Genomic DNA, 22,353 nt, shown 5'->3' on the forward strand with positions numbered 1-22,353 from the left:
CTAGTAGAGTAGAGTGTTTTACCGTATCAAATGCAGCGGAAAGATCCAAAAGAATGAGCAGGTAAGATTGTTTATTCTCCAGATTAACGAGGATTGTGTCAGTGAGAGATAGTAAGAGCGATTCGGTGTTTAGGCGTTTTCGGAATCCATATTGGGCTGGGGATAGAATGTTATGATCTTCCAGATAATCTGACAGTTGCTTGTTGACAATTTTTTCCATCAGTTTGGCGATAAGTGGTAAGTTTGCGATGGGTCTAAAATTAGCTGGGTCTGATGGGCATGCGTTTGGTTTCTTTAGTAAAGGTTTTAGTATTGCCAATTTTAACTGGTTAGGAACTAAACCTTGAGAAAGGGATGTGTTGATAATTTCTGCAATTGGTTTTGAGATGGTGTTTGGTATGGCGATGAGGAGATTTGTTGGTATTGGGTCAGATGGGTGGGAGGAAGGTTTGAATTTTTTGAGTGTGTTTTCAATCTCCAGTGAAGAAGTGAGCTCGAATGAATCCAGGTTTGTGGTTTGTTGCGGCAAGGATGTGAGATGGTGTGTTAGGGTAAGGCTGTTGGATGTGATTGATTGAGTAAGGTTGGTGATTTTTGTTTTGAAGTAGCTGGCTAGTTCGTTTGCTTTGTTGAGAGCTTGGTGGTCTGGGATAGTAGGAGGAGATGGTTTGGTTAAAGAGGAGACGTAGGAGAAAAGAGCTTTTGAATCGAATATGAAGTGGTGTATTTTTTTTCCGTAGAATTCTTTCTTTGTTCTAAGGATTGTATTCCTATAGTTGTTGAGGATGGATTTGTAGATGGCATGTGTTGAAGTGGTTGGGTTTTTTCTCCAGCTTTGTTCTTTTTTTCTAAGAGATTGTTTAAGGGATTTAAGTTCGGGTGTAAACCAAGGTTTCCTATTGTCTAGTGTGGGTTGTATGGTTTTGGTTGTAGTTGGGCAGATTTGATCTGCAATTTTATTGTTAATATTGATCCAAGAGGTAGTTGCAGTTGTTGCGTCTGTGAGATCAGACATATTTTGAGGTCCATATTCAAAAGTATTTAGCCGGCTAACTCAGAAGATAGCTGGCTAAATGAATATTTGGGCGTTTATCCGGAAAAATTCTAGCCAGCTAATAAGAAAACCGGTTAGAATTTAACTGGTTAAGTTCCAAGGGTATAACTGGGAGGAGTTGAAGTAGCCAGTTAAATTAGCCGGCTAACTCCAATATTCAGAATTAGCTGGATGACTCAGCTGGTTAAGTCTGGTCTGGCCACAGAGCTGCCCTAAAGTTAGCTGGCTATAGTTAGGAGGCTAATTTTAAGAAAGGCATCTATATTCAATATAGTGTGCTCCAAAGCTAGCCGGATAAGTATACACCCTGTGTAGTCAATACATTTTAATTTGAAATTTCTAGAGTACAGTATTTACCTGATCCATTGTAAGACGAGGAGGATGGTGTTCTTCTGGAGAAACTTTTTACTGCTAGGCTCTGTCCTCGTTGCTTTCGGCGCCATGCAGTCCTACATTTGGAATCGATGCTCTGCTTAATTCGATACCAGTCTGACTCTGTGATTCCAAATTTATAAAAAAGATGACCTGACATAAAAGAACAAAGAAGTAGGCTAGACAAATTCAGATTCCAGACCCTCATTGGCATGCTTTGCTATTGTTAAACAATTGTATTTGCATCTGTTTAATGTTGTATTGTTACCATCATTTTCCTCAATTGATAAATTTATCTGTTATTGAGCAGGAAACCCAATTCACTGAAAGAGGGGCTCAGTGGCAAGCGCTGCCATGAGGGAAGACCTGAGTTTAATTACCAGGCCAGGCCTCTGTTCTCTAGGTTGGACGCAGGCAGAATTCACAGTTATCTGTGCTTATCCTATGCTTTCTTGAATTCCAGCAAGCAGAGTTGCTTACCTGTAACAGGTGTTCTCCTAGGACAGCAGGATGTTAGTTCTCACATGTGGGTGACATCATCAAGATGGAGCCCAATCACGGAACATTTTTGTCAAAGTTTCTAGAACTTTGACTGGCACACTGAGCATGCCCAGTATGCCACCATCCCTGCATCTAGCAGGAGTCCCCCTTCAGTCTTGTTTGTAGCAAAAAGTACAAGTGAAAAATAAAATAATAAAGCATAAGCGAACCCAACTCTGTGGGTGGAGGGTGGGTTTTGTGAGGACTAACATCCTGCTGTCCTGGAAGAACACCTGTTACAGGTAAGCAACTCTGCTTTCTCCCAGGACAAGCAGGATGTTAGTCCTCACATGTGGGTAAATAGCGAGCTACAGGATGCCCTAATACAATGAACGAAAAATACCCAACGACATGCAACAGGTACAACAACTGGGGTGGTTTTGGGTATGAGGGTAGCCTGAGTTTCTTAGTGGGTCGTAGGCAGGAAGTTGGATTATTAAACTGGAAATAAATTACGTAAGACAGACTGGCCAAAGATGGAATCTTGGCGGCCAGCCTTGTCGAGACAATAATGAGCTGCAAATGTGTGGAGAGAGCTCCATGTGGCAGCTCTGCAGATGTCAGCAAGAGGTACAAAACGGAGGTGCGCTACTGACGTTGCCATGGCTCTTACCGAATGTGCTTTCACGCGTCCCTGTAGCAGAAGGCCTGCTTGTTGGTAGCAGAAGGAAATGCAGTCCGCCAGCCAGGTGGACAGGGTCTGCTTGCCCACCAGAACTCCCAATTTGGTTTTATCAAAGGAGACAAACATTTGGGTGGACTTCCTATGGGCTGCAGTGTGGTCCAGATAAAAGACAAGCACACGTTTACAGTCTAAGGAATGCAGAGCCCGCTCACCTGGTTGTGAGTGAGGCCTTTGGAAAAAAGGTAGGAAGTATTATGGACTGATTTAAGTGGAAATCAGAAACTACTTTTGGCAAGAATTTAGGGTGAGTGCAGAGAACCACACGATCGTGAAGAAATTTGGTATACGGTGGGTATGTTACGAGTGCCTGACTCTGCGAGCTGATGTTATAACAACTAGAAAGATCACTTTCCAAGTGAGATGTCGAAGCTCACAGGCGTATAGAGGCTCGAACGAAGGTCGCATGAGCTGCGCTAGAACAACATTGAGGTCCCATGACGGAACCGGACGACGCAGTGGAGGCTTTAGCTGGAGCAAGCCTCTCATAAAGTGCCCTACCAGGGGTTGCGCCGAGATCGGGGCATCACCTCTACCTTTGTGGTAAGCGGCTATGGCACTGACATGCACTCAGAAGGAGGAAGTTTGTAGGCCAGACTCCGAGAGGTGCTAGAGGTAGTCCAGGAAACTTGTTGTGGGGCATGAAAAGGGATCTAATTCTTTTTTGGTGCACCACAAGATGAAGCTTTTCCATTTGGAACAATAAGATCTCCTAGTAGAAGGCTTTTGTGAAGCTATGAGGACCTGGGATACACTGTCAGATAGATTAAGAGATTGTAGCATTAGCCTTTCAATATCCAAGCTGTCAGAGACAGGGAGTGAAGGTTTGGAATACACAACAGGCCATTGTTCTGTGTTATCAGAGTTGGATCTGTGCCCAGGTGAATTGGTTGCTGGACTGAGAGGTCCCGTAGGATGGGAAACCAAGCCTGACGTGGCCAGTGAGGGGCTATAAGGATCATTGTGCCCCCGCCCTGCTGTAACTTCACAAGAGTCTTGCTGATGAGTGGAAGTGGAGGGTAGGCATATAGAAGACCTGTTACCCATGAGTGGGCGAAGGCATCTCGTGGCGGTGTGTCGTGGCTGCGGTGTAAAGAGCAGAAATTGTCCACTTTGTGGTTGTGAATTGACGCATAGAGGTCTATGTGTGGGCGGCCCCACTGGTGAAATATTTGGTTTGCTACAGTGGGATCTAGGGACCATTCGTGGGGATGAAAGGTCCCAGCTGAGGTCGTCCGCCATCACATTGTCCACGCCTGCCAGATAGGTCGCTCTCAGTAGCATGGAATGGAAGAGAGCCCAGGTCCAGATCTGCGCCGCCTCCTGGCATAGCAGGTAAGAGCCAGTGCCCCCTTGCTTGTTGAGGTACCACATCGCTTCTTGGTTGTCTATTTGAATTAGGATTATCTTGTTGGAGAGGCAATCCTGAAAAGCAAAGAGGGTGTATTGAACTGCCTGGAGCTCCAGAAAATGTATCTGGTGCTTTGCTTCCTCTGTGGTTCAGGTTCCCTGGGCTTGGAGGTTGTTGACATGGGCTCCCCAACCCAGGTTGGATGCGTCTATTGTTAAGAGTAATTTGAGATTGCAGAGGTTGGAAGGGTAGTCCTATCTAAAGATTGGACTCCTGTATCCTCCAAGCTAGTGAGAGACAAAGCTGGCTGGTGACGTGAGCAATGTGGGACATGTGTTGATTTAATTGGGACCATACCTTGAGGGACCAGCTGATATCCTAAGAGAGTTTCTAGATATAACTTTCAGGATTGTTCTTCATATACAACTTTCAATACTTATACACCGCAAGTGACGAGTAGTCCGGGCAGCAAGTGATTTGCACTGCCGCCGTCAGGCTTGCTGATGCGGTTACATTTCAATTTATGAAAATTTGCGATCTATTAAAAGTTTGCACAGCAGTGGAGATTATTCTATCTCGTCTTTTTGACGTTTGGTTTTGATTGGTAAGACGAGTGCCGCAGTTCTTTGTTACATTGATTTAATTGGGACCACTGTGACTTTAAAGTCCATTGTATTATTCTCATGGCTAGTCAAGCCATTGGGGTTACATGAACCGTGGACGCCATGTGACCTAGTAAGGTTAGTAGATGACGAGCTGTAGTGGTTCAATGAGTCTGCACTGCTTTGGCCAAGATTGATAATGTGCGTGCTCGGTCCTTTGGGAGAAACGCTTTGGTCTGGACTATGTTTAGATCTGCTCCGATGAACGAGAGAGTGCGAGATGGAGTCAGATGTGACTTGGGATAGTTTATTAGAAACCCCAAGGATTGCAGTAGGTTGATGGTGAAATGGAGGGAATGTAGTACTACCTCTTGTGATTAGACTTCTGAGGAGCCAATCATCTAAATACAGAAAGACGTGGATGTTGGGTTGTCGCAAGTAAGCTGCGACAACTGCCAAGCATTTCGTAAATACGCGGGGTGCTGATGCTAGGCCGAATGGTAGTACTCTGTATTGGAAATGATTGTGGCCTACTATAAATCTGAGGTATTTTCGAAGAGGGGGGTATATGGCAATGTGGGCATAAGCCTCTTGAAGATCTGGAGAGCAGAGCCAATCTCCCCATTGGAGGAGAGGGAGCATGGTGCCCAAGGTTACCATTCTGAACTTTTCTTTGCGGAGATGTTTGTTTAGGGCACGGAGGTCCAAAATAGGATGAATGCCGCCTGACATTTTTGGAATTAGAAAATACCGAGAGTAGAACCCTTGACCCCACTGCAGTCGAGGTACCGGTTCCACAGCATTGGACTGCAGAAGGGTCGATAGCTCTGCCTCGAGAAGTGGAGAGTGGCTGGTTAGACCCCACACCGGACATAGTGAAGTGTTTGGTAGTAGTGTGAGGAAGTTCAGATGGTAACCGTGGGAGACCATGGATAGGACCCATTGGTCTGTTGCAATTGTGTGCCATATGCTGGCAAAATGGCACAAGCAGCCTCCCACAGGAATGGGTGTGGTAGGCGGGGGGTGATTTCTGCCCTCTAGAAAGGAGTCAAAACCCCCATGCTGGACCAGTCTGCGGGGCTGGTTGGGCCTTTGGGGCCATTTGTTGACGAGACTGACCTCTTTGAGAGGGTCTAGGCTGTCGAGTACGGGATGGAGGTGGGTAATACCTACATCGCTTATATGATAGCCTCCTAGGATTTCATCGAAAAGTCCGAGGGGAGAGGGACAGCTGATGCAGGGTGTCATGGTGATCTTTTAGGTACGCCACTGTTTCCTGAATTTTGTCACCAAATAAATTGTCCCCTGTACATGAGAGGTCTGCCAACCTTTCTTGGACTTCCTGGTGACTAGCGTTTATGCCTGCTGCTGAAACTCTTGAGGCAGTTTCAAAGATGTCGTATGCTGCCCTCACTTCATGCTTTCCAGCATAGAATCCTTTTTGAAGGATTGCGGTGAGTCCTTCTTGATATTCGTCTGGTAGGGTCTGAGAGAATTCTTGGACTTTCTTTCAAAGATTCCTTGAGTACTGAGTCATGTATAGCTGGTAGACTGCTATACGTGCCATCAGCATAGAACCATGGAACACTCTTCGTCCGAAGGCGTCTAAGGATTTCTTTTTTTTACCTGGAGGGGCAGAAGAATGAGGCCTGGATCTCTTGGCTTACTTCTGGGCAGACTCAACGACTAGAGATTGATGGGGCAGTTGGCTTTTGTGAAACCCCGGAGCTGACTGGACCAGATAGGTGGCATCAGTTTTTCTGATCACTGGTGGAACTGTTCCAGGGTGCTCCCAGGTGCGTTATAACAAATCAAGGAGCACTTCATGTACTGAAACTGCCATCACTTCCTTAGAGGCATCAACAAATTGCAAGACCTCAAGCAACTTGTGCCTGACATCCTCCTCCATTTGTAGTTTAAAAGGGATGGTGTCAGACATCTCCTTAATGAAATTGGCAAATGTGAAGTCTTCAGGAGGGGAGTGGTGGCGTTCTTCGGGGGGTGAAGGTTCTGACAGGAGTTCCTCCGAGTCTTGAGTGTCAGAAGAATCATCACCCCAGGGATCATATGGCGTATCTCCAGTACCATGCGGGCCTTTCGATGGAGGTAAGGGTCCAAATCCAGCCAGATCTGGAGGTGGCACCGATGGGAAGGCTGGAAGTACCGATGCCAGCAGAGGACGGCAATGGCATCAGCGCTTTTGATGGACGTCGGGGTGGAAATAGACCTGACGGTCCTGGAACAGGCTCCGGCATCGGTAAAGTTTGTTCCTCATCCAAGGACAATGGAATAGGAATCGGTGTCGGTGGTCTTGGAGATGCTGATGGCATGGAAGGAACAGGCACTGATGGTAATGCACCGATTAAGATATCTAGGCGCTCGAGGAGTGGAGCCAGCATGGTAGGCACTGGATCGGGTGTCGGCATGGGAATCTGTGCCGGTGGCGATTGGAATCCCCGAAGAGCCTGAATTACTGCCTCTTGGACCATCCGGTCCAATTCCTCCCAGAAGGCTGGTGAGGGCAAAACAGCAACCAGGGTTGGAGACTCAGAAGACGTTGCCGGAGGGTCCACATGTATTAGTGGAGTCTCGGCTCCCAGCACCGGTGCTGGTGGGGAATGCCTTGGTGTCCCGGGTCCAGAGGGGAATGGGGCCCCTTCTCCCCGGGACTTCTTGGCCGGTGGTTCTGTCAATGCCGTTGTCTTGCCGGTGCCGGCATCGGAAGAAGGCTCACGTCGATGGCGGTGACGGTGTTTTTCCCGATGCTCGGTCTGGTCCTTCTCCGGCACCGAGGAAGAAGATGTCGATGCCTTCAAATGTGAAGAAGCCGGTGAAGGACAGTCACCAGGGTCTCGATAGCGATGGAGTCGATGAAGATGAAGGCTTTCGACCCGATGTAGGCTTCGCTGGAGTCGACGGAGACACTCGCTTAAAAAGGTGCTCCATCTTTTCCAAGCAGGCCCTACGGCCTTTCTCCAATTAGTCTTAAATGTGCTTCATTGAATGCCCCCTAGTCCTTCTATTATTCGAAAGTGTAAATAACAGAGTCACATCTACTCGTTCAAGATCTCTCATGATCTTAAAGACCTCTATCATATCCCCCCTCAGCCGTCTCTTCTCCAAGCTGAAAAGTCCTAACCTCTTCAGCCTTTCCTCATAGGGGAGCTGTTCCATCCCCTTTATCATTTTGGTTGCCCTTCTCTGTACCTTTTCCATCGCAACTATATCTTTTTTGAGATGCGGTGACCAGAATTGTACACAGTATTCAAAGTGCAGCCTCACCATGGAGCGATACAGAGGCATTATGACATTTACTGTTTTATTAACCATTCCCTTCCTAATAATTCCTAACATTCTGTTTGCTTTTTTGACTGCTGCAGCACACTGAGCCGATGATTTTAAAGTATTATCCACTATGATGCCTAGATCTTTTTCCTGGGTGGTAGCTCCTAATATGGAACCTTAATTTGTGTAACTACAGCAAGGGTTATTTTTCCCTATATGCAACACTTTGCACTTGTCCACAATAAATTTCATCTGCCATTTGGATGCCCAATCTTCCAGTCTTGCAAGGTCCTCCTGTAATGTATCACAGTCTACTTGTGATTTAACTACTCTGAATAATTTTGTATCATCCACAAATTTGATAACCTCACTCGTCGTATTCCTTTCCAGATCATTTATATATATATTGAAAAGCACCGGTCCAAGTACAGATCCCTGAGGTGCTCCACTGTTTACTCTTTTCCACTGAGAAAATTGACCATTTAATCATACTCTCTGTTTCCTGTCTTTTAACCAGTTTGAGATACACGAAAGGACATTGCCTCCTATCCCATGACTTTTTAGTTTTCGTAGAAGCCTCTCATGAGGGACTTTGTCAAACGCCTTCTGAAAATCCAAATATACTACATCTACCGGTTCACCTTTATCCACATGTTTATTAACCCCTTCAAAAAAATGAAGCAGTTTTGTTAGGCAAGACTTCCCTTGGGTAAATCTATGTTGACTGTGTTCCATTAAACCAAGTCTTTCTATATGCTCTACGATTTTGATCTTGAGAATAGTTTCCACTATTTTTCCTGGCACTGAAGTCAGACTCACTGGTCTATAGTTACCCGGATTGCCCCTGGAGCCTTTTTTAAATATTGGGGGTTATATTGGCCACCCTCCAGTCTTCAGGTACAATGGATGATTTTAATGAACTAATAGTTCAGAAATTTCATTTTTGAGTTCCTTCAGTACCCTAGGATGCATACCATCTGGTCCAGGTGATTTGCTACTCTTTAGTTTATCAATCTGACCTACTACATCTTCCAGGTTCACAGTGATTTCGTTCAGTTCGTCTGATTCATCACCCCTGAAAACCATCTCCGGAACAGGTATCTCCCCAACATCCTCATTAGTAAATACTGAAGTAAAGAATTCATTTAGTCTTTCTGCAATGGCTTTATCTTCCCTAAGAGCCCCTTTAACCCCTCGGTAATCTAATGGTCCAACCTACTCCCTCACAGGTTTCTTGCTTCAGATATATTTAAAAAAGTTTTTATTATGAGTTTTTGTCTCTATTGCCAACTTCATTTCAAATTCTCTCTTCACCTGTCTCATCAATGTTTTACACTTAACTTGAAAATGCTTATGTTTTATCCTATTTTCTTCAGATGGATCCTTCTTCCAATTTTTGAAGGATTTTTTTTGGCGTTCCACTAAGAATTAAATCTAAAATAGCTCCCTCAGGAACTTTATGTCTCTAGCAAGTCCTGATGTTACATTTACCCAGTCAATATTGGGGTAATTGAAATCTACAATGTATCCGTGTCAATTAATCCGGTACACAACGAACATAACCATATACTAGAACCAATCACGTTGTGTTAGTAAAATATTTAGCTTTTGTGAAAATAAATTCATAGATTAATTTATCTTAGTATATTGGACCATCATACTACCCACGGTTTGCAAATATGTGCTTGCAATATTTACCGCTATGGGTTTTATTTAATTATTGGTCCATAACCTTTTTTTTTTGTTTTTTCTGGGTCTTTGCAATTTTTTTGAAACTGTTCTGGATTTGCTAGGGAGTTAGCAATCTGTTCTGAATCTGATGCTTGATGGGAGGAGCAATCAGATAGTAGTTAGCAATCCGATCGGGATTTGTAGTTATATATGAGAGTTGAGGGTGGATCCTTGGACCAGTGGCAGATGACCACGCCCCTGGGGAATGATCCCGAGAGGGACCATCAGTCAGGCTCAGAGTTAGGAGACAAACACACACTAGTTCTTTATTAGACAGTATACTGAACCACCAGAGATGGCAGTAGTGAGCTGGTATGCCTGGCTGGGCTGTAGTCCCTCAGATACTGGAACAGCGATCCCTGGAGGCTGAGCTGAAGAGAGACTGAGATATAGTGAGTAGTGTATCTATTAGTTCCACATAACTTCCCAAATTTTATTCCAGGTCCAATTTATTTATTCCGACCTTGCCACCATTTACTCTTACCGGCGTTTGAGCCGGTAATAGATACACTCCACCCGATAAGCAGTAACCGGAGAATATTGTACACCGCAGTCCCTGAAGCAGCAACCACGCGAAACATGGACACGTCGGACTGGCATTCTCTAACTCCGGACTTTTGAAGCGCCACAGCGCTATCAAAGGGAAGCACCTTTTCTACATATTTATGAAAAAATAAGAAGTTTCAAAAAAACTGCAAAGACCCAGAAAAAAAAAAAAAGGTTATGGACCGATGATTAAATAAAACCCATAGCGGTAATTGAAATCTCCCATTATTATTGCACTGCCAAATTGGTTTGCTTCCCTGGTTTCTCTTAGGATTTCATCATCTGTCTGACCATTTTGTCCAGGTGGACGGTAGTATACTCCTATCACTATACTCTTACCCAACACACATGGGATTTCTACCCATATAGATTCTACTGAGCATTTAGTCTTTTGTATGATCTTTATCCTGTTAGACTCTATTCCCTCCCGGACATAGAGTGCCACACCCCCACCAAGTTGATCCTCCCTATCATTGCGATATAATCTGTACCCTGATATAGCCCTGTCCCATTGGTTATCCTCCTTCCACCAAGTCTCTGTGCTGCCAATTATGTCAATCTCATCATTTGCTGCTATACACTCTAACTCTCCCATCTTACTTCTTAGACTTCTGGCATTGGCATACAGACATTTCAAAGTGTGTTTTTTATTTGTTTTAACAACCTGCCTGTCAGTTATTTGGGATAATTCGGAAATCATTAGCTTCAGTGATTTTTTACATATAGGCATATGGACTATGTTTGCTTTTAATGGAACCTCTCTGTTGGGATGCCCTAACACTCCTGTTTCATTAGTATCCTTCAAGGATACATTTCACCGAACCATGCACTGCTGAGTGACTGTCAGCTTTCCCCTTTATTCTAGTTTAAAAGCTGTTTTACCTCCTTTTTGAAAGTTAGTGCCAGCAGCTTGGTTCCACTCTGGTTAAGGTGGAGCCAATCCTTTCGGAAAAGTCTCCGTTTCCCCAAACGTTTCCCCAGGTCCTTACAAAGCTGAATCCCTCTTCCCTGCACCATCGTCTCATCCATGCATTGAAACTCTGGAGCTCTGCCTGCCTCTGGAGACCTGCACGTGGAACAGGAAGCATTTCAGAGAATGCCACCCTGGAGGTTCTGGATTTCAGCTTCCTACCTAAAATCCTAAATTTGGCTTCCAGAACCTCTCTCCCACATTTTCCTATGTTGTTGGTGCCCACATGTACCATGACAGCTGGCCCTCCCCAGCACTGTCTATAATCCTATCTAGGTGACGCGTGAGGTCTGCCACCTTCGCACCAGTCAGGCAAGTTACCAGGTGGTCCTCACATCCACCAGACACCCTGCTATCTACATTTCTAATAACTGAATCACCAACTATGATGGCCGGCCTAACCCTTCCCTCCTGGGCAGTAGCCCTGGGAGACTTGTCCTCAGTGCGAGAGGACAATACATCACCTGGAGAGCAGGTCCTTGCTACAGGATAAGTTCCTGCTACACCAGGGTGATGTTCTCCTACTGGAAGACCTTTCTGATCCAAGGCAGCACTAGGGCTATCAGACTGGATTTGGGATTTGGCTACTATGTCCCTGAAGGTCTCATCAAGGTACCTCTCTGTCTCCCTCAGCTCCTCCAAGTCTGCTACTCTAGCTTCCAGAGATCGAACTCGTTCTCTGAGAGCCAGGAGCTCTTTGCACTGAGTGCACACATACAATCTCTCACCAGCGGGTAAAAAATCATACATGTGACACTCAATGCAAAAGGCTGGAAAGCCCCCCTCAATATCCTCTATTGCCATCTGCTCAACATATTTCTTACCCTGTTTACCATCTTAAGACCCACCCCTAGGCTGCTTGGCATTCTAAGTCTCCTGTGCATAACAGCCTCATATTGTAACCCTTGTACTAGAACGGTCCTTTCACTGAAAAATGATTATTTCTTGTACATTATTTATACCTTTGTAGTACTTGATTGTGACTAGTCCTTACCCATAATTATATTATATTACTTGTGCCAAATAATAATGTCTGATATTCATGTATCAGTTCAGACATGTACTTGCTGAATACACAACCAATGCTGTTGTTATACGCTAAGTTGATTGATGTATAGATTAAACACTTTTGCAGTCAGAATTTAAAATTGTTAGGTATGTTCCAAGTATGGTTCAACTAACATTTTTGAATATAAACAGTACAGGGAAAAGTACAGAATAACTGGCATTGACAAGACTTTAATAGCAGAAACAACTTCATACCAGGTTATGAAGAGACCTAACAGATTTCACTGACAGTTAACTAAAGCAAATGTGTTACTTTGCTATTATTTTATAGTTGTGTGTTCATTGTAGAAAACCGTTTAAAGGCAAACAAATTGTAGAATTAGATTATTTTTAGCTGAGAATATATCCTACCCTAGTCTGCATGCATGGGTCTCAGCTATTAAAGAGACCCTATTTGTAATAGACGGGATCTATTTACAGCCTTGTCTGAATTCCAGTGAGATGAGCGAACTTCACATTTCCCCAACTAGGCATTATTTATTATGGCAATGCAGTCATGCAGGGTAGTACACACTAGAAATGGAAGAGACCCATCCTACCGTAAGAATAAGCTGGAAGAACATTCTCTCAGAGTAAGTTCAGCTTTTCTAAACTTAAAGGGACATCACTAGATTTGTCATGGAGAATTTGTTGTCTGTGGGCTGCTGTGCTGGAAAGAAAAGCAAGTTTCTGAGATGGACGGATGGATTGCTTCTCATCCCAAAAACAACATCCCAACAAAGACCTCAACCTCTCACAGCATTTTACGATTCTGCCATGCAAGCCACTTCGATTCTCCATTCTTCACACCGTATGTAGCTGTGTTTGGAGTTCCCATTGCTGATCCACAGCTGTGGCACTTGTATTTATAATGGCTCTGACATTACAGTGGAGTTGAGGGGCAAAGGCTAAAAATGTTGTTTTCACAACTAGGTCATATTGTTAAACAAACAAACAGTTTTTTTGTAGGCTGAAGAAACAATTCTGACTGTTTAATAAACAGTCTTTTTTTCTTTTGCTGTCAGTTTGTTTCACTTACTCTCTGTTCCTATAGCAGCAAAGCTTTACCTTTGTCAACAACCACATTTAAAGACAATACAAATTCAACTCTCTCTATAGAAACCTGACATGTTATGTGCAAAGTAAGCCCACTATTTATATATCAGACCAATGGCATTACAAGTAGATCCATTATATGCAAATTGTGTATGCTAAAATTTACTTGTTTAACATCTTAAGACTAGAAAATGAATGTTTTAATTAACAACAGCTGTGCCCATCTTATTTGATTTACAGAAGCAAAAACCCTGTCCTTTTCCTTAAAAAAAAAAGCTTCTTCCCAACCATATGACAGGTTCAGTGGTATAATTCTTATCTGCTATGCAAGAGATCTAATTCCCAACTAATATACTAAAGAGTTTTAATACAAAAACTTTAGAGTCATACATTTGAGGTGCAAAGGTGCAAATATCCAAGACAGAAGCACGCATAAAGTACTGATGTGCAGCAAATAGGGGAACAATCTCAGAGTGATCATATTGGATGATCCCAAGTCTGCAAAAACAAAATGTACCAAAGCCAGAGAAAACTGAGATGGATAGCGAGGTGATAATGCCTCTGTACAGATCACTGGTAAGATCTCATTTGAAGTATTAAGTTCAGTTTTGAAGGCCATACTATTAAAAGAATATAGATGCTAGAAGCAGTCCATGAAGGGCTACCAAAATGGTATAGCTTCTACATTAGCTTTACCAAATGAAATTTAAGGACTTAAGTATATGTACCTTAAAAAAAAAAAAAGAACAAGAGATAATATGATTGAGATAGTAATGTACTTCAAAGAAATAAACAGCAGCAAAGCATTTTTCAGGGGAAAGGAAGTTTCAGAACAAAGAGTGATGCTATGAGGCTCAAAGGGGGAAGACTTAGAAACAACATAAAGGCATTATATTTTTATTTTATTCAAAAACATATCCCGCGTTATACAAAAAATTTTGTTCAAAAAGGGAGTTGCTTACCTGTAACAGGTGTTCTCCTAGAACAGCAGGATGTTAGTCCTCACACACGGGTGACATCATCAGAAGGAGCCCGGCATGGAAAACTTCTGTCAAAGTTTCGAGAGCTTTGACTAGGCACACTGAGCATGCCCATCATGCCACTATCCATGCGTCCACGTGGGGTCCCTCTTCAGTCTCGTAACATAGAATTACAAAAAAATAAAATAACAAACGTAGTAGAAACCCAACTTCACGGGGAGGTGGGCGGGTTTCCTGTCCTAGGAGAACACCTAGGTAAGCAACTCTGCTTTCTCCTAGCAGGATGGTAGTCCTCACACATAGGTAAATACCAAGCTGCAGGCTGCTCCCGAATTTAACAAAGATCCACAGACATCGAACCTGGCGCCAACGGGCGCAACCACTGCAGTGGTGTGGAAAAACCCAGGGGGACAGCCTGCCTTGAAAAATTGGGCCCTAGGCAGGAAGAGTTTATTTATTTCTTTATTTAAAAGATTCTTATATACCGCATATACATACAATGGTGGATGTAGGCGGTTTACAAAATTAAAACGCACATAAAATCAGTTTAAAATTATATAGAGAAAGAACAAGTATATAAAGAAAGACTAGAAATAATATAACAGAACAAACAAATTAGCTTAACAGTCGTTTACAAGAAATTAACTCTGGGGTGTTGGGAAGGCCAAGGAAAATAAGTAGGTTTTTATTGCTTTTTTGAAGTCATGTTTGGTAGAAAGTTGATGGATATGATTGGGTATGGAATTCCATAATTTGGGGCTGGCGACAGAGAAAGCATGATTTCAAGTTAAATCTAGGCGAGTTGGGTTGTTTCTCACTGAAAGAGTTTCCACAGGACAGCCTGACCAAAGTTGCTGTCCCTATGGCCATTTCTATTAAACAGTAATGGGCCACAAACATGTGACGAGAACCCCTCGTCGCAGCCTTGCAGGTATCGGCCACGGGAACCACATGCAAATGGGCTACCAAAGCTGCCATGGCACGGACGGAATGAGCCTTGATGTGGCCTCCAAGCTGAAGGTCCACCTGCATATAGCAGAAAGAAATGTAATCCACCAGCCAGTTGGATAACATGTGCTTGGTGACTGCAACTCCCAATCTGTTTTTATTGAAGGAGATGAAGAGTTGCGTGGACTGTCAGAGGCCTGCTGTTCATTCCAGATAGAAAGCCAAGGCTCTTTTGCAGTCCAGGCTGTGTAGAGCCTGCACATCATGGTGAGAATGCGGTCTGGGAAAATATGTAGGTAGGACAATTGACTGGTTGAGATGAAAATCTGTCACCATCTTAGGCAGAAACTTAGGGTGGGTGTGAAGCACCACCCTGTCGTGGGAAAATTTTGTGTAAGGTGGATATGTCACCAACGCCTGAAGTTCACTGACTCTCACTGACTCTGTGTGCTGAAGTAACTACAACCAAGAAGATAACCTTCTACGTCAGGGTCTTCAACTCACAGGAACGCAGTGGCTCGAAGGGATCTCTCATGAGAAAAGCCAGTACCACATTGAGATCCCAGGACATAACAGGAGGCTGCAGAAGAGTTTCACCTGAAGCAAACCCCTGCATGAACCAGCTGACCACAGGATGCATGGAAATAAGCAACCCATCCACCTTGTGGTGGTAGGCTCTGATAGCACTGAGGTGCACTCTGACCAAGTTAGTTTTCGACCAGCACTGAAAAGAGATAACAAGTAATCTAACAACTTGGGAGTAGGAGAAGAGAATGGATCCAAGCCATGACTCTCACACCAAATGGAAAGCCTCTTCCACTTCAGAGTGTATGACTTCCTGGTTAAAGGTTTTCGATAAGCTACCAGGCCCCAAGACACGGCCTCAGAGAGGTCAAGAGGCTGCAGGGCTAACCTCTCAATATTCAGGCCGTCAGAGTCAGTGCCCAGAGGTTGGGATGGCGCAGCCTGCCTCGATCCTGCATGAACAGGTCGGGGGAGGTCCCTAGATTGATCAGTTCCCTGTAGGAGAGATCCCAAAGGACTGGGAACCAAACCTGTCTCAGCCACTGGGAGGCCCATGAGAATCATGGTCCCCCTGTCCTGCCAGAGCTTCAGGAGAGTCTTCATCACCAGCGGAAGCGGAGGACATGCATAACAAAGGTCCTTGTCCCAATGGCAGGCAAAGGTATCTGTGGCTGGTCTCCCAGTCCCCCTGTGTAGGGAGCAGAAATTACTCACCTTGCTGTTGCAGGCAAAGAAATCTATGTCTGGAACCCCCAGAGGCAGAAAAGGGGATTCACACCACCAGGTCCCAGGGACCACTCATCGGGATGGAATACTCGATTCACAATCCACCACCACATTCTCCGACCCCACTAGGTATACAGCCTAGAGCAGAATTCCCTGGGACTGGGCCCAGGACCAAATTTGGACAGCATCCTGACAGAAGAGGAGCGATCCGGTACCTCTCTGCTTGTTGATGTACCAAATCGCTGCCTGGTTTTCATTCTGGACCAGGACTGCTTGACTGAACAGGCATTCCTGAAATGCCCAGAATGTATACCTGATTGCCCGCAGCTCCATGAAGTTGATCTGGCATACAGCTTCCTGGGCCGACCAGCAACCCTGTGTGTGGAGGTCGTCCCCATGCGCCCCCCAGCCCAGGATAGAAGCATCTGTAGAGAACAACCTGGTACAGAGGGGATCTGAAAGGGAACCCTCCACTCCAGGTTGGGCAGAATTTCCCACCAGGACATGGAGTCCTTGAGGTGACATGCATCCGTACACTGAGGTCCTGGGAGGCGTGTCGCCACTGAGCATGTATAAGCGGGCCGAGGGGGTGACATGGACAGAGGCGGTCATGTGACCCAAAAACCAAAGCATAAGGCAGGCCAGCACCCGTCGGCTGCAGCGGTCCAAGCTCGCCAGAAACACTAGAGCAAGCAAGGTCTGGTCCTGGATTGTATCCAGGTGGGCCCCAATAAAGTCCAAATGAGCCAATGGAACAAGATGGGACTTCGGATAGTTGATGACAAACCCAAAGGATTCCAAGCTGAGGGAACAAAGCTCCCCTTCGTGTGTGGCTGCCTTGACCAGCCAATTGTCCAAGTAAGGGAGGATGTGCACCTCTAGTCAGTGGAGATGTGCACCCACTACTGCCAAGCACTTGGTGAAGACACATGAGGTTGAGGCCAGGCCGAATGAATCAAAATAAAAGCCTAAATTGCGATTATTTTTTTTTAATGATTTCATAATCACATTGAAATTAATCCCTGTCAAACCAGGAGGACTTGGGGCCCTGGAGATCCAAAGGACCTCCGTTTTTACAGCATTTAAAACCAAACCAATCTTGTACTGCTGATAAACAAGATAAAATTTCCATTACAAAAGATGGCAAGTTATTGGTAATAGGAAAATATAAATGCAGATCATCAGCATATATTTTAAAATTATCTTAATACCCTCAAGTAAATTTCAAAGGGGAAGCATGTAAATATTAAAAAGTATAGGTATAACATTGAACCCTGAGGAACTCCAACCTTAAGAGAAAACCAGTTTGACAAAACATTCCGATATTAACCTGCTGTTTCCTTTCTGATAAAAAAGAACCAAACCACTGAAGAACGTTTCCTCCTAAGCCTATTTTAGATAGCCTAGATAATAAAATCATATGGTTAACTGAATCAAAAGCAGAACTTATATCCAAATAAACAGCAATCACTGCATCCCAACATGCATAACGTTCAGCACATAGGGCCGGATTTTCAAAAGGTTACACGTGCCGGGCCTATTTTCAAAAGGCCTGGCGACGCGCGTAAAGCTCCGGGACGAGTGTAAGTCCCAGGGCTTGCAAAAGGGGCGGGGAGGGGGTGGGGCGGGGCAGGGTCAGAGGCTCCAGGCACAGCGGCCATTTGCTGCTTGGCCGGCACGCACAACTTACTTCAGCCCCAAGGCTGAAGTAAGTTTTAAAACAAAAAAACAAGAAGAAAAAGGTAGGGGGGAAAGGGCGGGGGAGGTAGGGGAAGGGAAGGTGGGGTGGGGGGTAAGGAATGGGGGAAGGCAGTGTGGCTTGGCGCACACAAGTTGCACAATTATGCATCCCCTTGTGTGCGCCGACCCCTGATTTTATAACTTGCGATTGCCTGCACGCACAAGTTATAAAATCGGGCGTACATGTGTGCGCGCGCCGGGTAGCACACGCACATGTACACCCGCGCGCTGGTTTGAAAATCTACCCCAAAATTATTTATAGAGACTAATAAAGTTTCAGTACTGTGCTGTGTTCTAAATTCATGCTGGTTTTGATGCAGAATTTTGTGGTCATTTAAAAATGAATTCAACTGTACTATAATAACCCTTTCTAAGTTTACCCATTGTAATCAAATTTGAAATTGGGCAAATTTCGAAGAATCTGCAGGAAGTTTCCTTTGCTTTTTAACTGGGTGGATTACTTATTTTTTTAAATTGGCAGGGGCAATACCTTCCTTGAGCAATAAATTGGTCAATTCAGAAGCCACCTCAATAAAGGAGTCTCCAATTGCACCCACAAAACCTATTGGGCATGAATCCAAAGCACAAATAGAAGATTATTACCTAAGTAAATAGCTTTCTATCTCTATTCTAGAGACATGTTCAAATACTTCCCAACAAGTATTAACATTTCTTGCAACTAAATCACAAATCAAGCATCTAAAGCTAATATCCTTTGTTCAAACGTCTGTACACAGTAATCAGCAGAACTTTGAGAACCATCCTCCAATGGAAATTCCTGCCTAGATGGTTGTAACAACTTGTTTACCTCCGTAAATAATTGATGAGAGTGATTTATTGCTAATTGCAGTTTAGTTCTGAAATAATCCTTTTGAACACTTAGAAACTGAATTCTATATTCCAATTTATTTTTCCAATAATGGACCAAATTATCTGAATCTGGGGTTTTTCGCCATCTTTGCTCAGCTACCCATAAAGCCCATCTTTTTGTCCTAAGCTCTTGATTAAACCAAGGAACCCTCCCATGACTACATCTAACTTAAGAAATCTTTTCTGGAGCAATTTTATAAGTAACTAATGACAGTGTGGAGAGCAAAGTGTTAGTTAAGAAATTTACAGTCATAAGAAATATTTTCTCTAGCACCAAGCCATGACATTCTAAATTCTGCAATATTTATTAAACCACACTGTACTTAAAGGTTTCAGGGCAGAAAATGTGTTTATTGTGGGAATCTAAACAATGTAAAGCAGAGTTGCTTACCTGTAACAGATGTTCTCCCAGGACAGCAGGATGTAGTTCTCATATGTGGGTGATGTCAGCAGATGGAGCCCTATCACGGAAAACTTTTCTGTCAAAGTTTCTAGAACTTTTGACTGGCACACTGAGCATGCTATAATCCCTGTAGTCACAGGGATCTCCCTTCAGTCTCGTTTGTAGCAAAAGGTGCGCACAAAAAATAAAATAATAAAACGTTTCGGACCCAACTCTGTGGGGTGGCGGGTGGGTTTTGTGAGGACTACATCCTGCTGTCTTGTGAGAACACCTGTTACAGATAAGCAACTCTGCTTTCTCCTAGGACAAGCAGGATGGTAGTCCTCACATGTGGGTGATTAGCAAGCTACAGGCTGTCTCATATTTGTTTTGGACCAACAGCGTACAAATTGTGCAACAGGCACAACAACTGGTGTACTGTTGGGAAAAATAAGGTAGCCTGAAAATCACAGTAGATGGATGGGGAAGGTGTTGGGATTATACTGGAAATAAGTTCTTCAAGACGGATTGGTCAAAGGCAGAGTCTTGACGTCCTTCTTTGTCCAGGCAGTAATGTGCTGCAAATGTGTGAAGAGAGCTCCATGTTGCAGCTTTACAGATCTCAGCAATCAGTACTGAATGATAGTGTGCTACTGAGGTTGCCATGGCTCTCACTGAGTGCACCTTCACTTGTCCCTGGAGAGGAAGACCTGCTTTGTCATAGCAGAATTCGATAGTCTGCTAGGCAATTGGAGAGAGTTTGTTTGCCCACTGCAATTCCCGGTTTGTTTTTATCGAAAGAAACAAAGAGTTGGGTGGATTTCCTATGGACTGCAGTGCGGTCTAGGTATAATGCACGTTTACAGTCCAAGGTGTGTAAAACCTTCTCGCCCTGGTGAGAGTGAGGTCTTGGTAAAAATGTGGGCAAGACTATAGACTGATTCAAGTGAAAGTCAGTAACCACCTTGGGAAGGAATTTAGGGTGAGTATGTAGGACCACTCGGTCATGTAGGAACCTTGCACAGGGTGAGTATGTGACAAGTGCTTGTAACTCACTAACCCTTTGAGCAGATGTAATGGCTACTAGGAAGGGAACTTTCCATGTAAAAAATGTAACATCGTAGGAGTGCAAAGGCTCAAATGGGGAGCGCATGAGTCTTGTAAGTACTACATTTAGGTCCCATTCAGTGACTGGTGGCCGTAGAGGGGCCTTAAGTTGTAGTAGGCCCCTCATGAACCGATTCACCAGGGGTTGCACTGTTATCGGGGCATCCCCTACCCCCTTGTGGTACGCTGAGATGGCAAGTCTGGAGAAAGTCTGGAGACCAGTCTGAAAGATGCCAGAGATAGTCTAAAAGAGATGGAGTGGGGAAGGAAAAAGGATTGATACCTTTTTGCGTGCACCATATGGTAAATCTATTCCACTTAGAATGATAAGATTTTCGTGTGGAAGGCTTTCGTGAAGCTACAAACATTCGAGAGACATCAGTTGAAAGGTTGAGTGGTTGCAGGATCAAGCTTTCAAAATCCAGGCTGTGAGGGATAGGGTCAGAAGGTTCGGGTGGTGTAACATGCCTTGGTTCTGAGTTATGAGAGTGGGCACTGTGCCCAGGCGAATGGGTTCTCTGATCGAGAGATCGAAAAGCATGGGAAACCATACTTGTTGAGGCCAATATGGGTCTATGAGTATCACTGACCCTTTGCCCTGTTGTAGTTTCACGAGAGTTTTGGCTATCAGCGGTATCGGTGGATAGGCGTATAGGAGGCCTGTGTTCCAGGGGCCAGCGAAGGCGTCCATGGCTAACGTGTTTTGTTGTCTGTACAGTGAGTCTGTCCACTTTGTGATTCAGTTCGGATGCAAAGAGGTTGATTGTTGGTTGACCCCAGCACTGGAAGATTCTCCTTGTTACTACAGGATTGAGAGGCCACTCGTGGGGATGCAACTGTCAACTGAGGCGATCTGCCACTATATTTTGTATGCCTGGAAGATAAGTGGCTCGGAGATTCATGGAATGTGCAAAAGTCCAGGCCCAGATCTGCACGGCTTCTTGGCAGAGGAGATAAGAGCCTGTTCCTCCTTGTTTGTTTAAGTACCACATTGCAACTGTGTTATCTGTCTATATGAGAATAGTCTTTTGTGAGAGGCAGTCCTTGAACGCATAGAGAGTATAACGTGTAGCTCGAAGTTCTAAGAAGTTGATTTGATACTTTGCTTCGAATTGTGTCCAAGTACCTTGAGTTTGAAGGTGTTCACATGAGCTCCCCAATCCAGGTTGGATGCGTCTGTGGTTAAGGTCACTTGTGGAATTGGTTGCTGGAAGGGTAAACCTGTCAGCAAGTTGGCTTTGTTTGACCACCAGAGAAGCGATAGATGTAGCTGGTGGGTTTCATGAATCTGGGATGAAAGAGGTTGAGTGGCTTGGAGCCACTGAGATTTCAAAGTCCATTGAGGTATTCTCATGGCCAGTCTGGCCATAGGAGTGACGTGGACCGTGGAAGCCATGTGAGCCAGCAACACTAAGAATTGATGGGCTGAGGCTATTTCTTTTGTGTGCAGAGACTAAGATAGCTTGGAGAGTGTGTCTGCGTGGTCGTCGGGCAGGAAGGCCTTTGCGACTGTGGTGTCCAAATCTGCTCCAATGAAAGTAAGGAGGTAAGATGGAGTCAAGTGGGATTTTTGGTAGTTGATGAGAAATCCCAACGAGTGTAGTAGATTGATAGTGAGCTTGAGAGCTCCTTGCTTGGATTGGCTCTTGATTAGCCAGTCATCCAGGTAAGGAAACACGTATATGCTTTTCTTGCATAGATGGGCCGCAGCCACTGCTAAGCACTTTGTAAATACACGGGGTGCCAAGGCAAGTCCGAAAGGCAGAACCCGGTACTGAAAATGTTGATGTCCCACTATAAAACGCAGGTATTTGCGGTGCTGTGGGGATATTGGAATGT

At 44.4% G+C, this 22,353-nt stretch overlaps 1 protein-coding gene across 4 annotated transcripts in view; it reads right to left on the reverse strand.

Annotated features, from left to right (window-relative positions):
- BANP (BTG3 associated nuclear protein) overlaps positions 1-22,353 on the reverse strand; it is a 755,155-nt gene that overhangs the window by 356,286 nt on the left and 376,516 nt on the right. For all 4 annotated transcript variants that reach the window (XR_003857728.1, XM_029608652.1, XM_029608651.1 and 1 more), the window contains one exon: positions 1,412-1,579. Coding sequence is in view for 3 of the 4 variants with exons in the window: in XM_029608652.1 (XP_029464512.1) it covers positions 1,412-1,579 (168 nt within the window). In the remaining variant the exon portion in view is untranslated. The remainder of the gene's footprint in view (positions 1-1,411; positions 1,580-22,353) is intronic.

The sequence above is a fragment of the Rhinatrema bivittatum genome, chromosome 7 (genome assembly GCF_901001135.1).
Source record: "Rhinatrema bivittatum chromosome 7, aRhiBiv1.1, whole genome shotgun sequence".
Lineage (NCBI taxonomy): Eukaryota > Metazoa > Chordata > Amphibia > Gymnophiona > Rhinatrematidae > Rhinatrema > Rhinatrema bivittatum.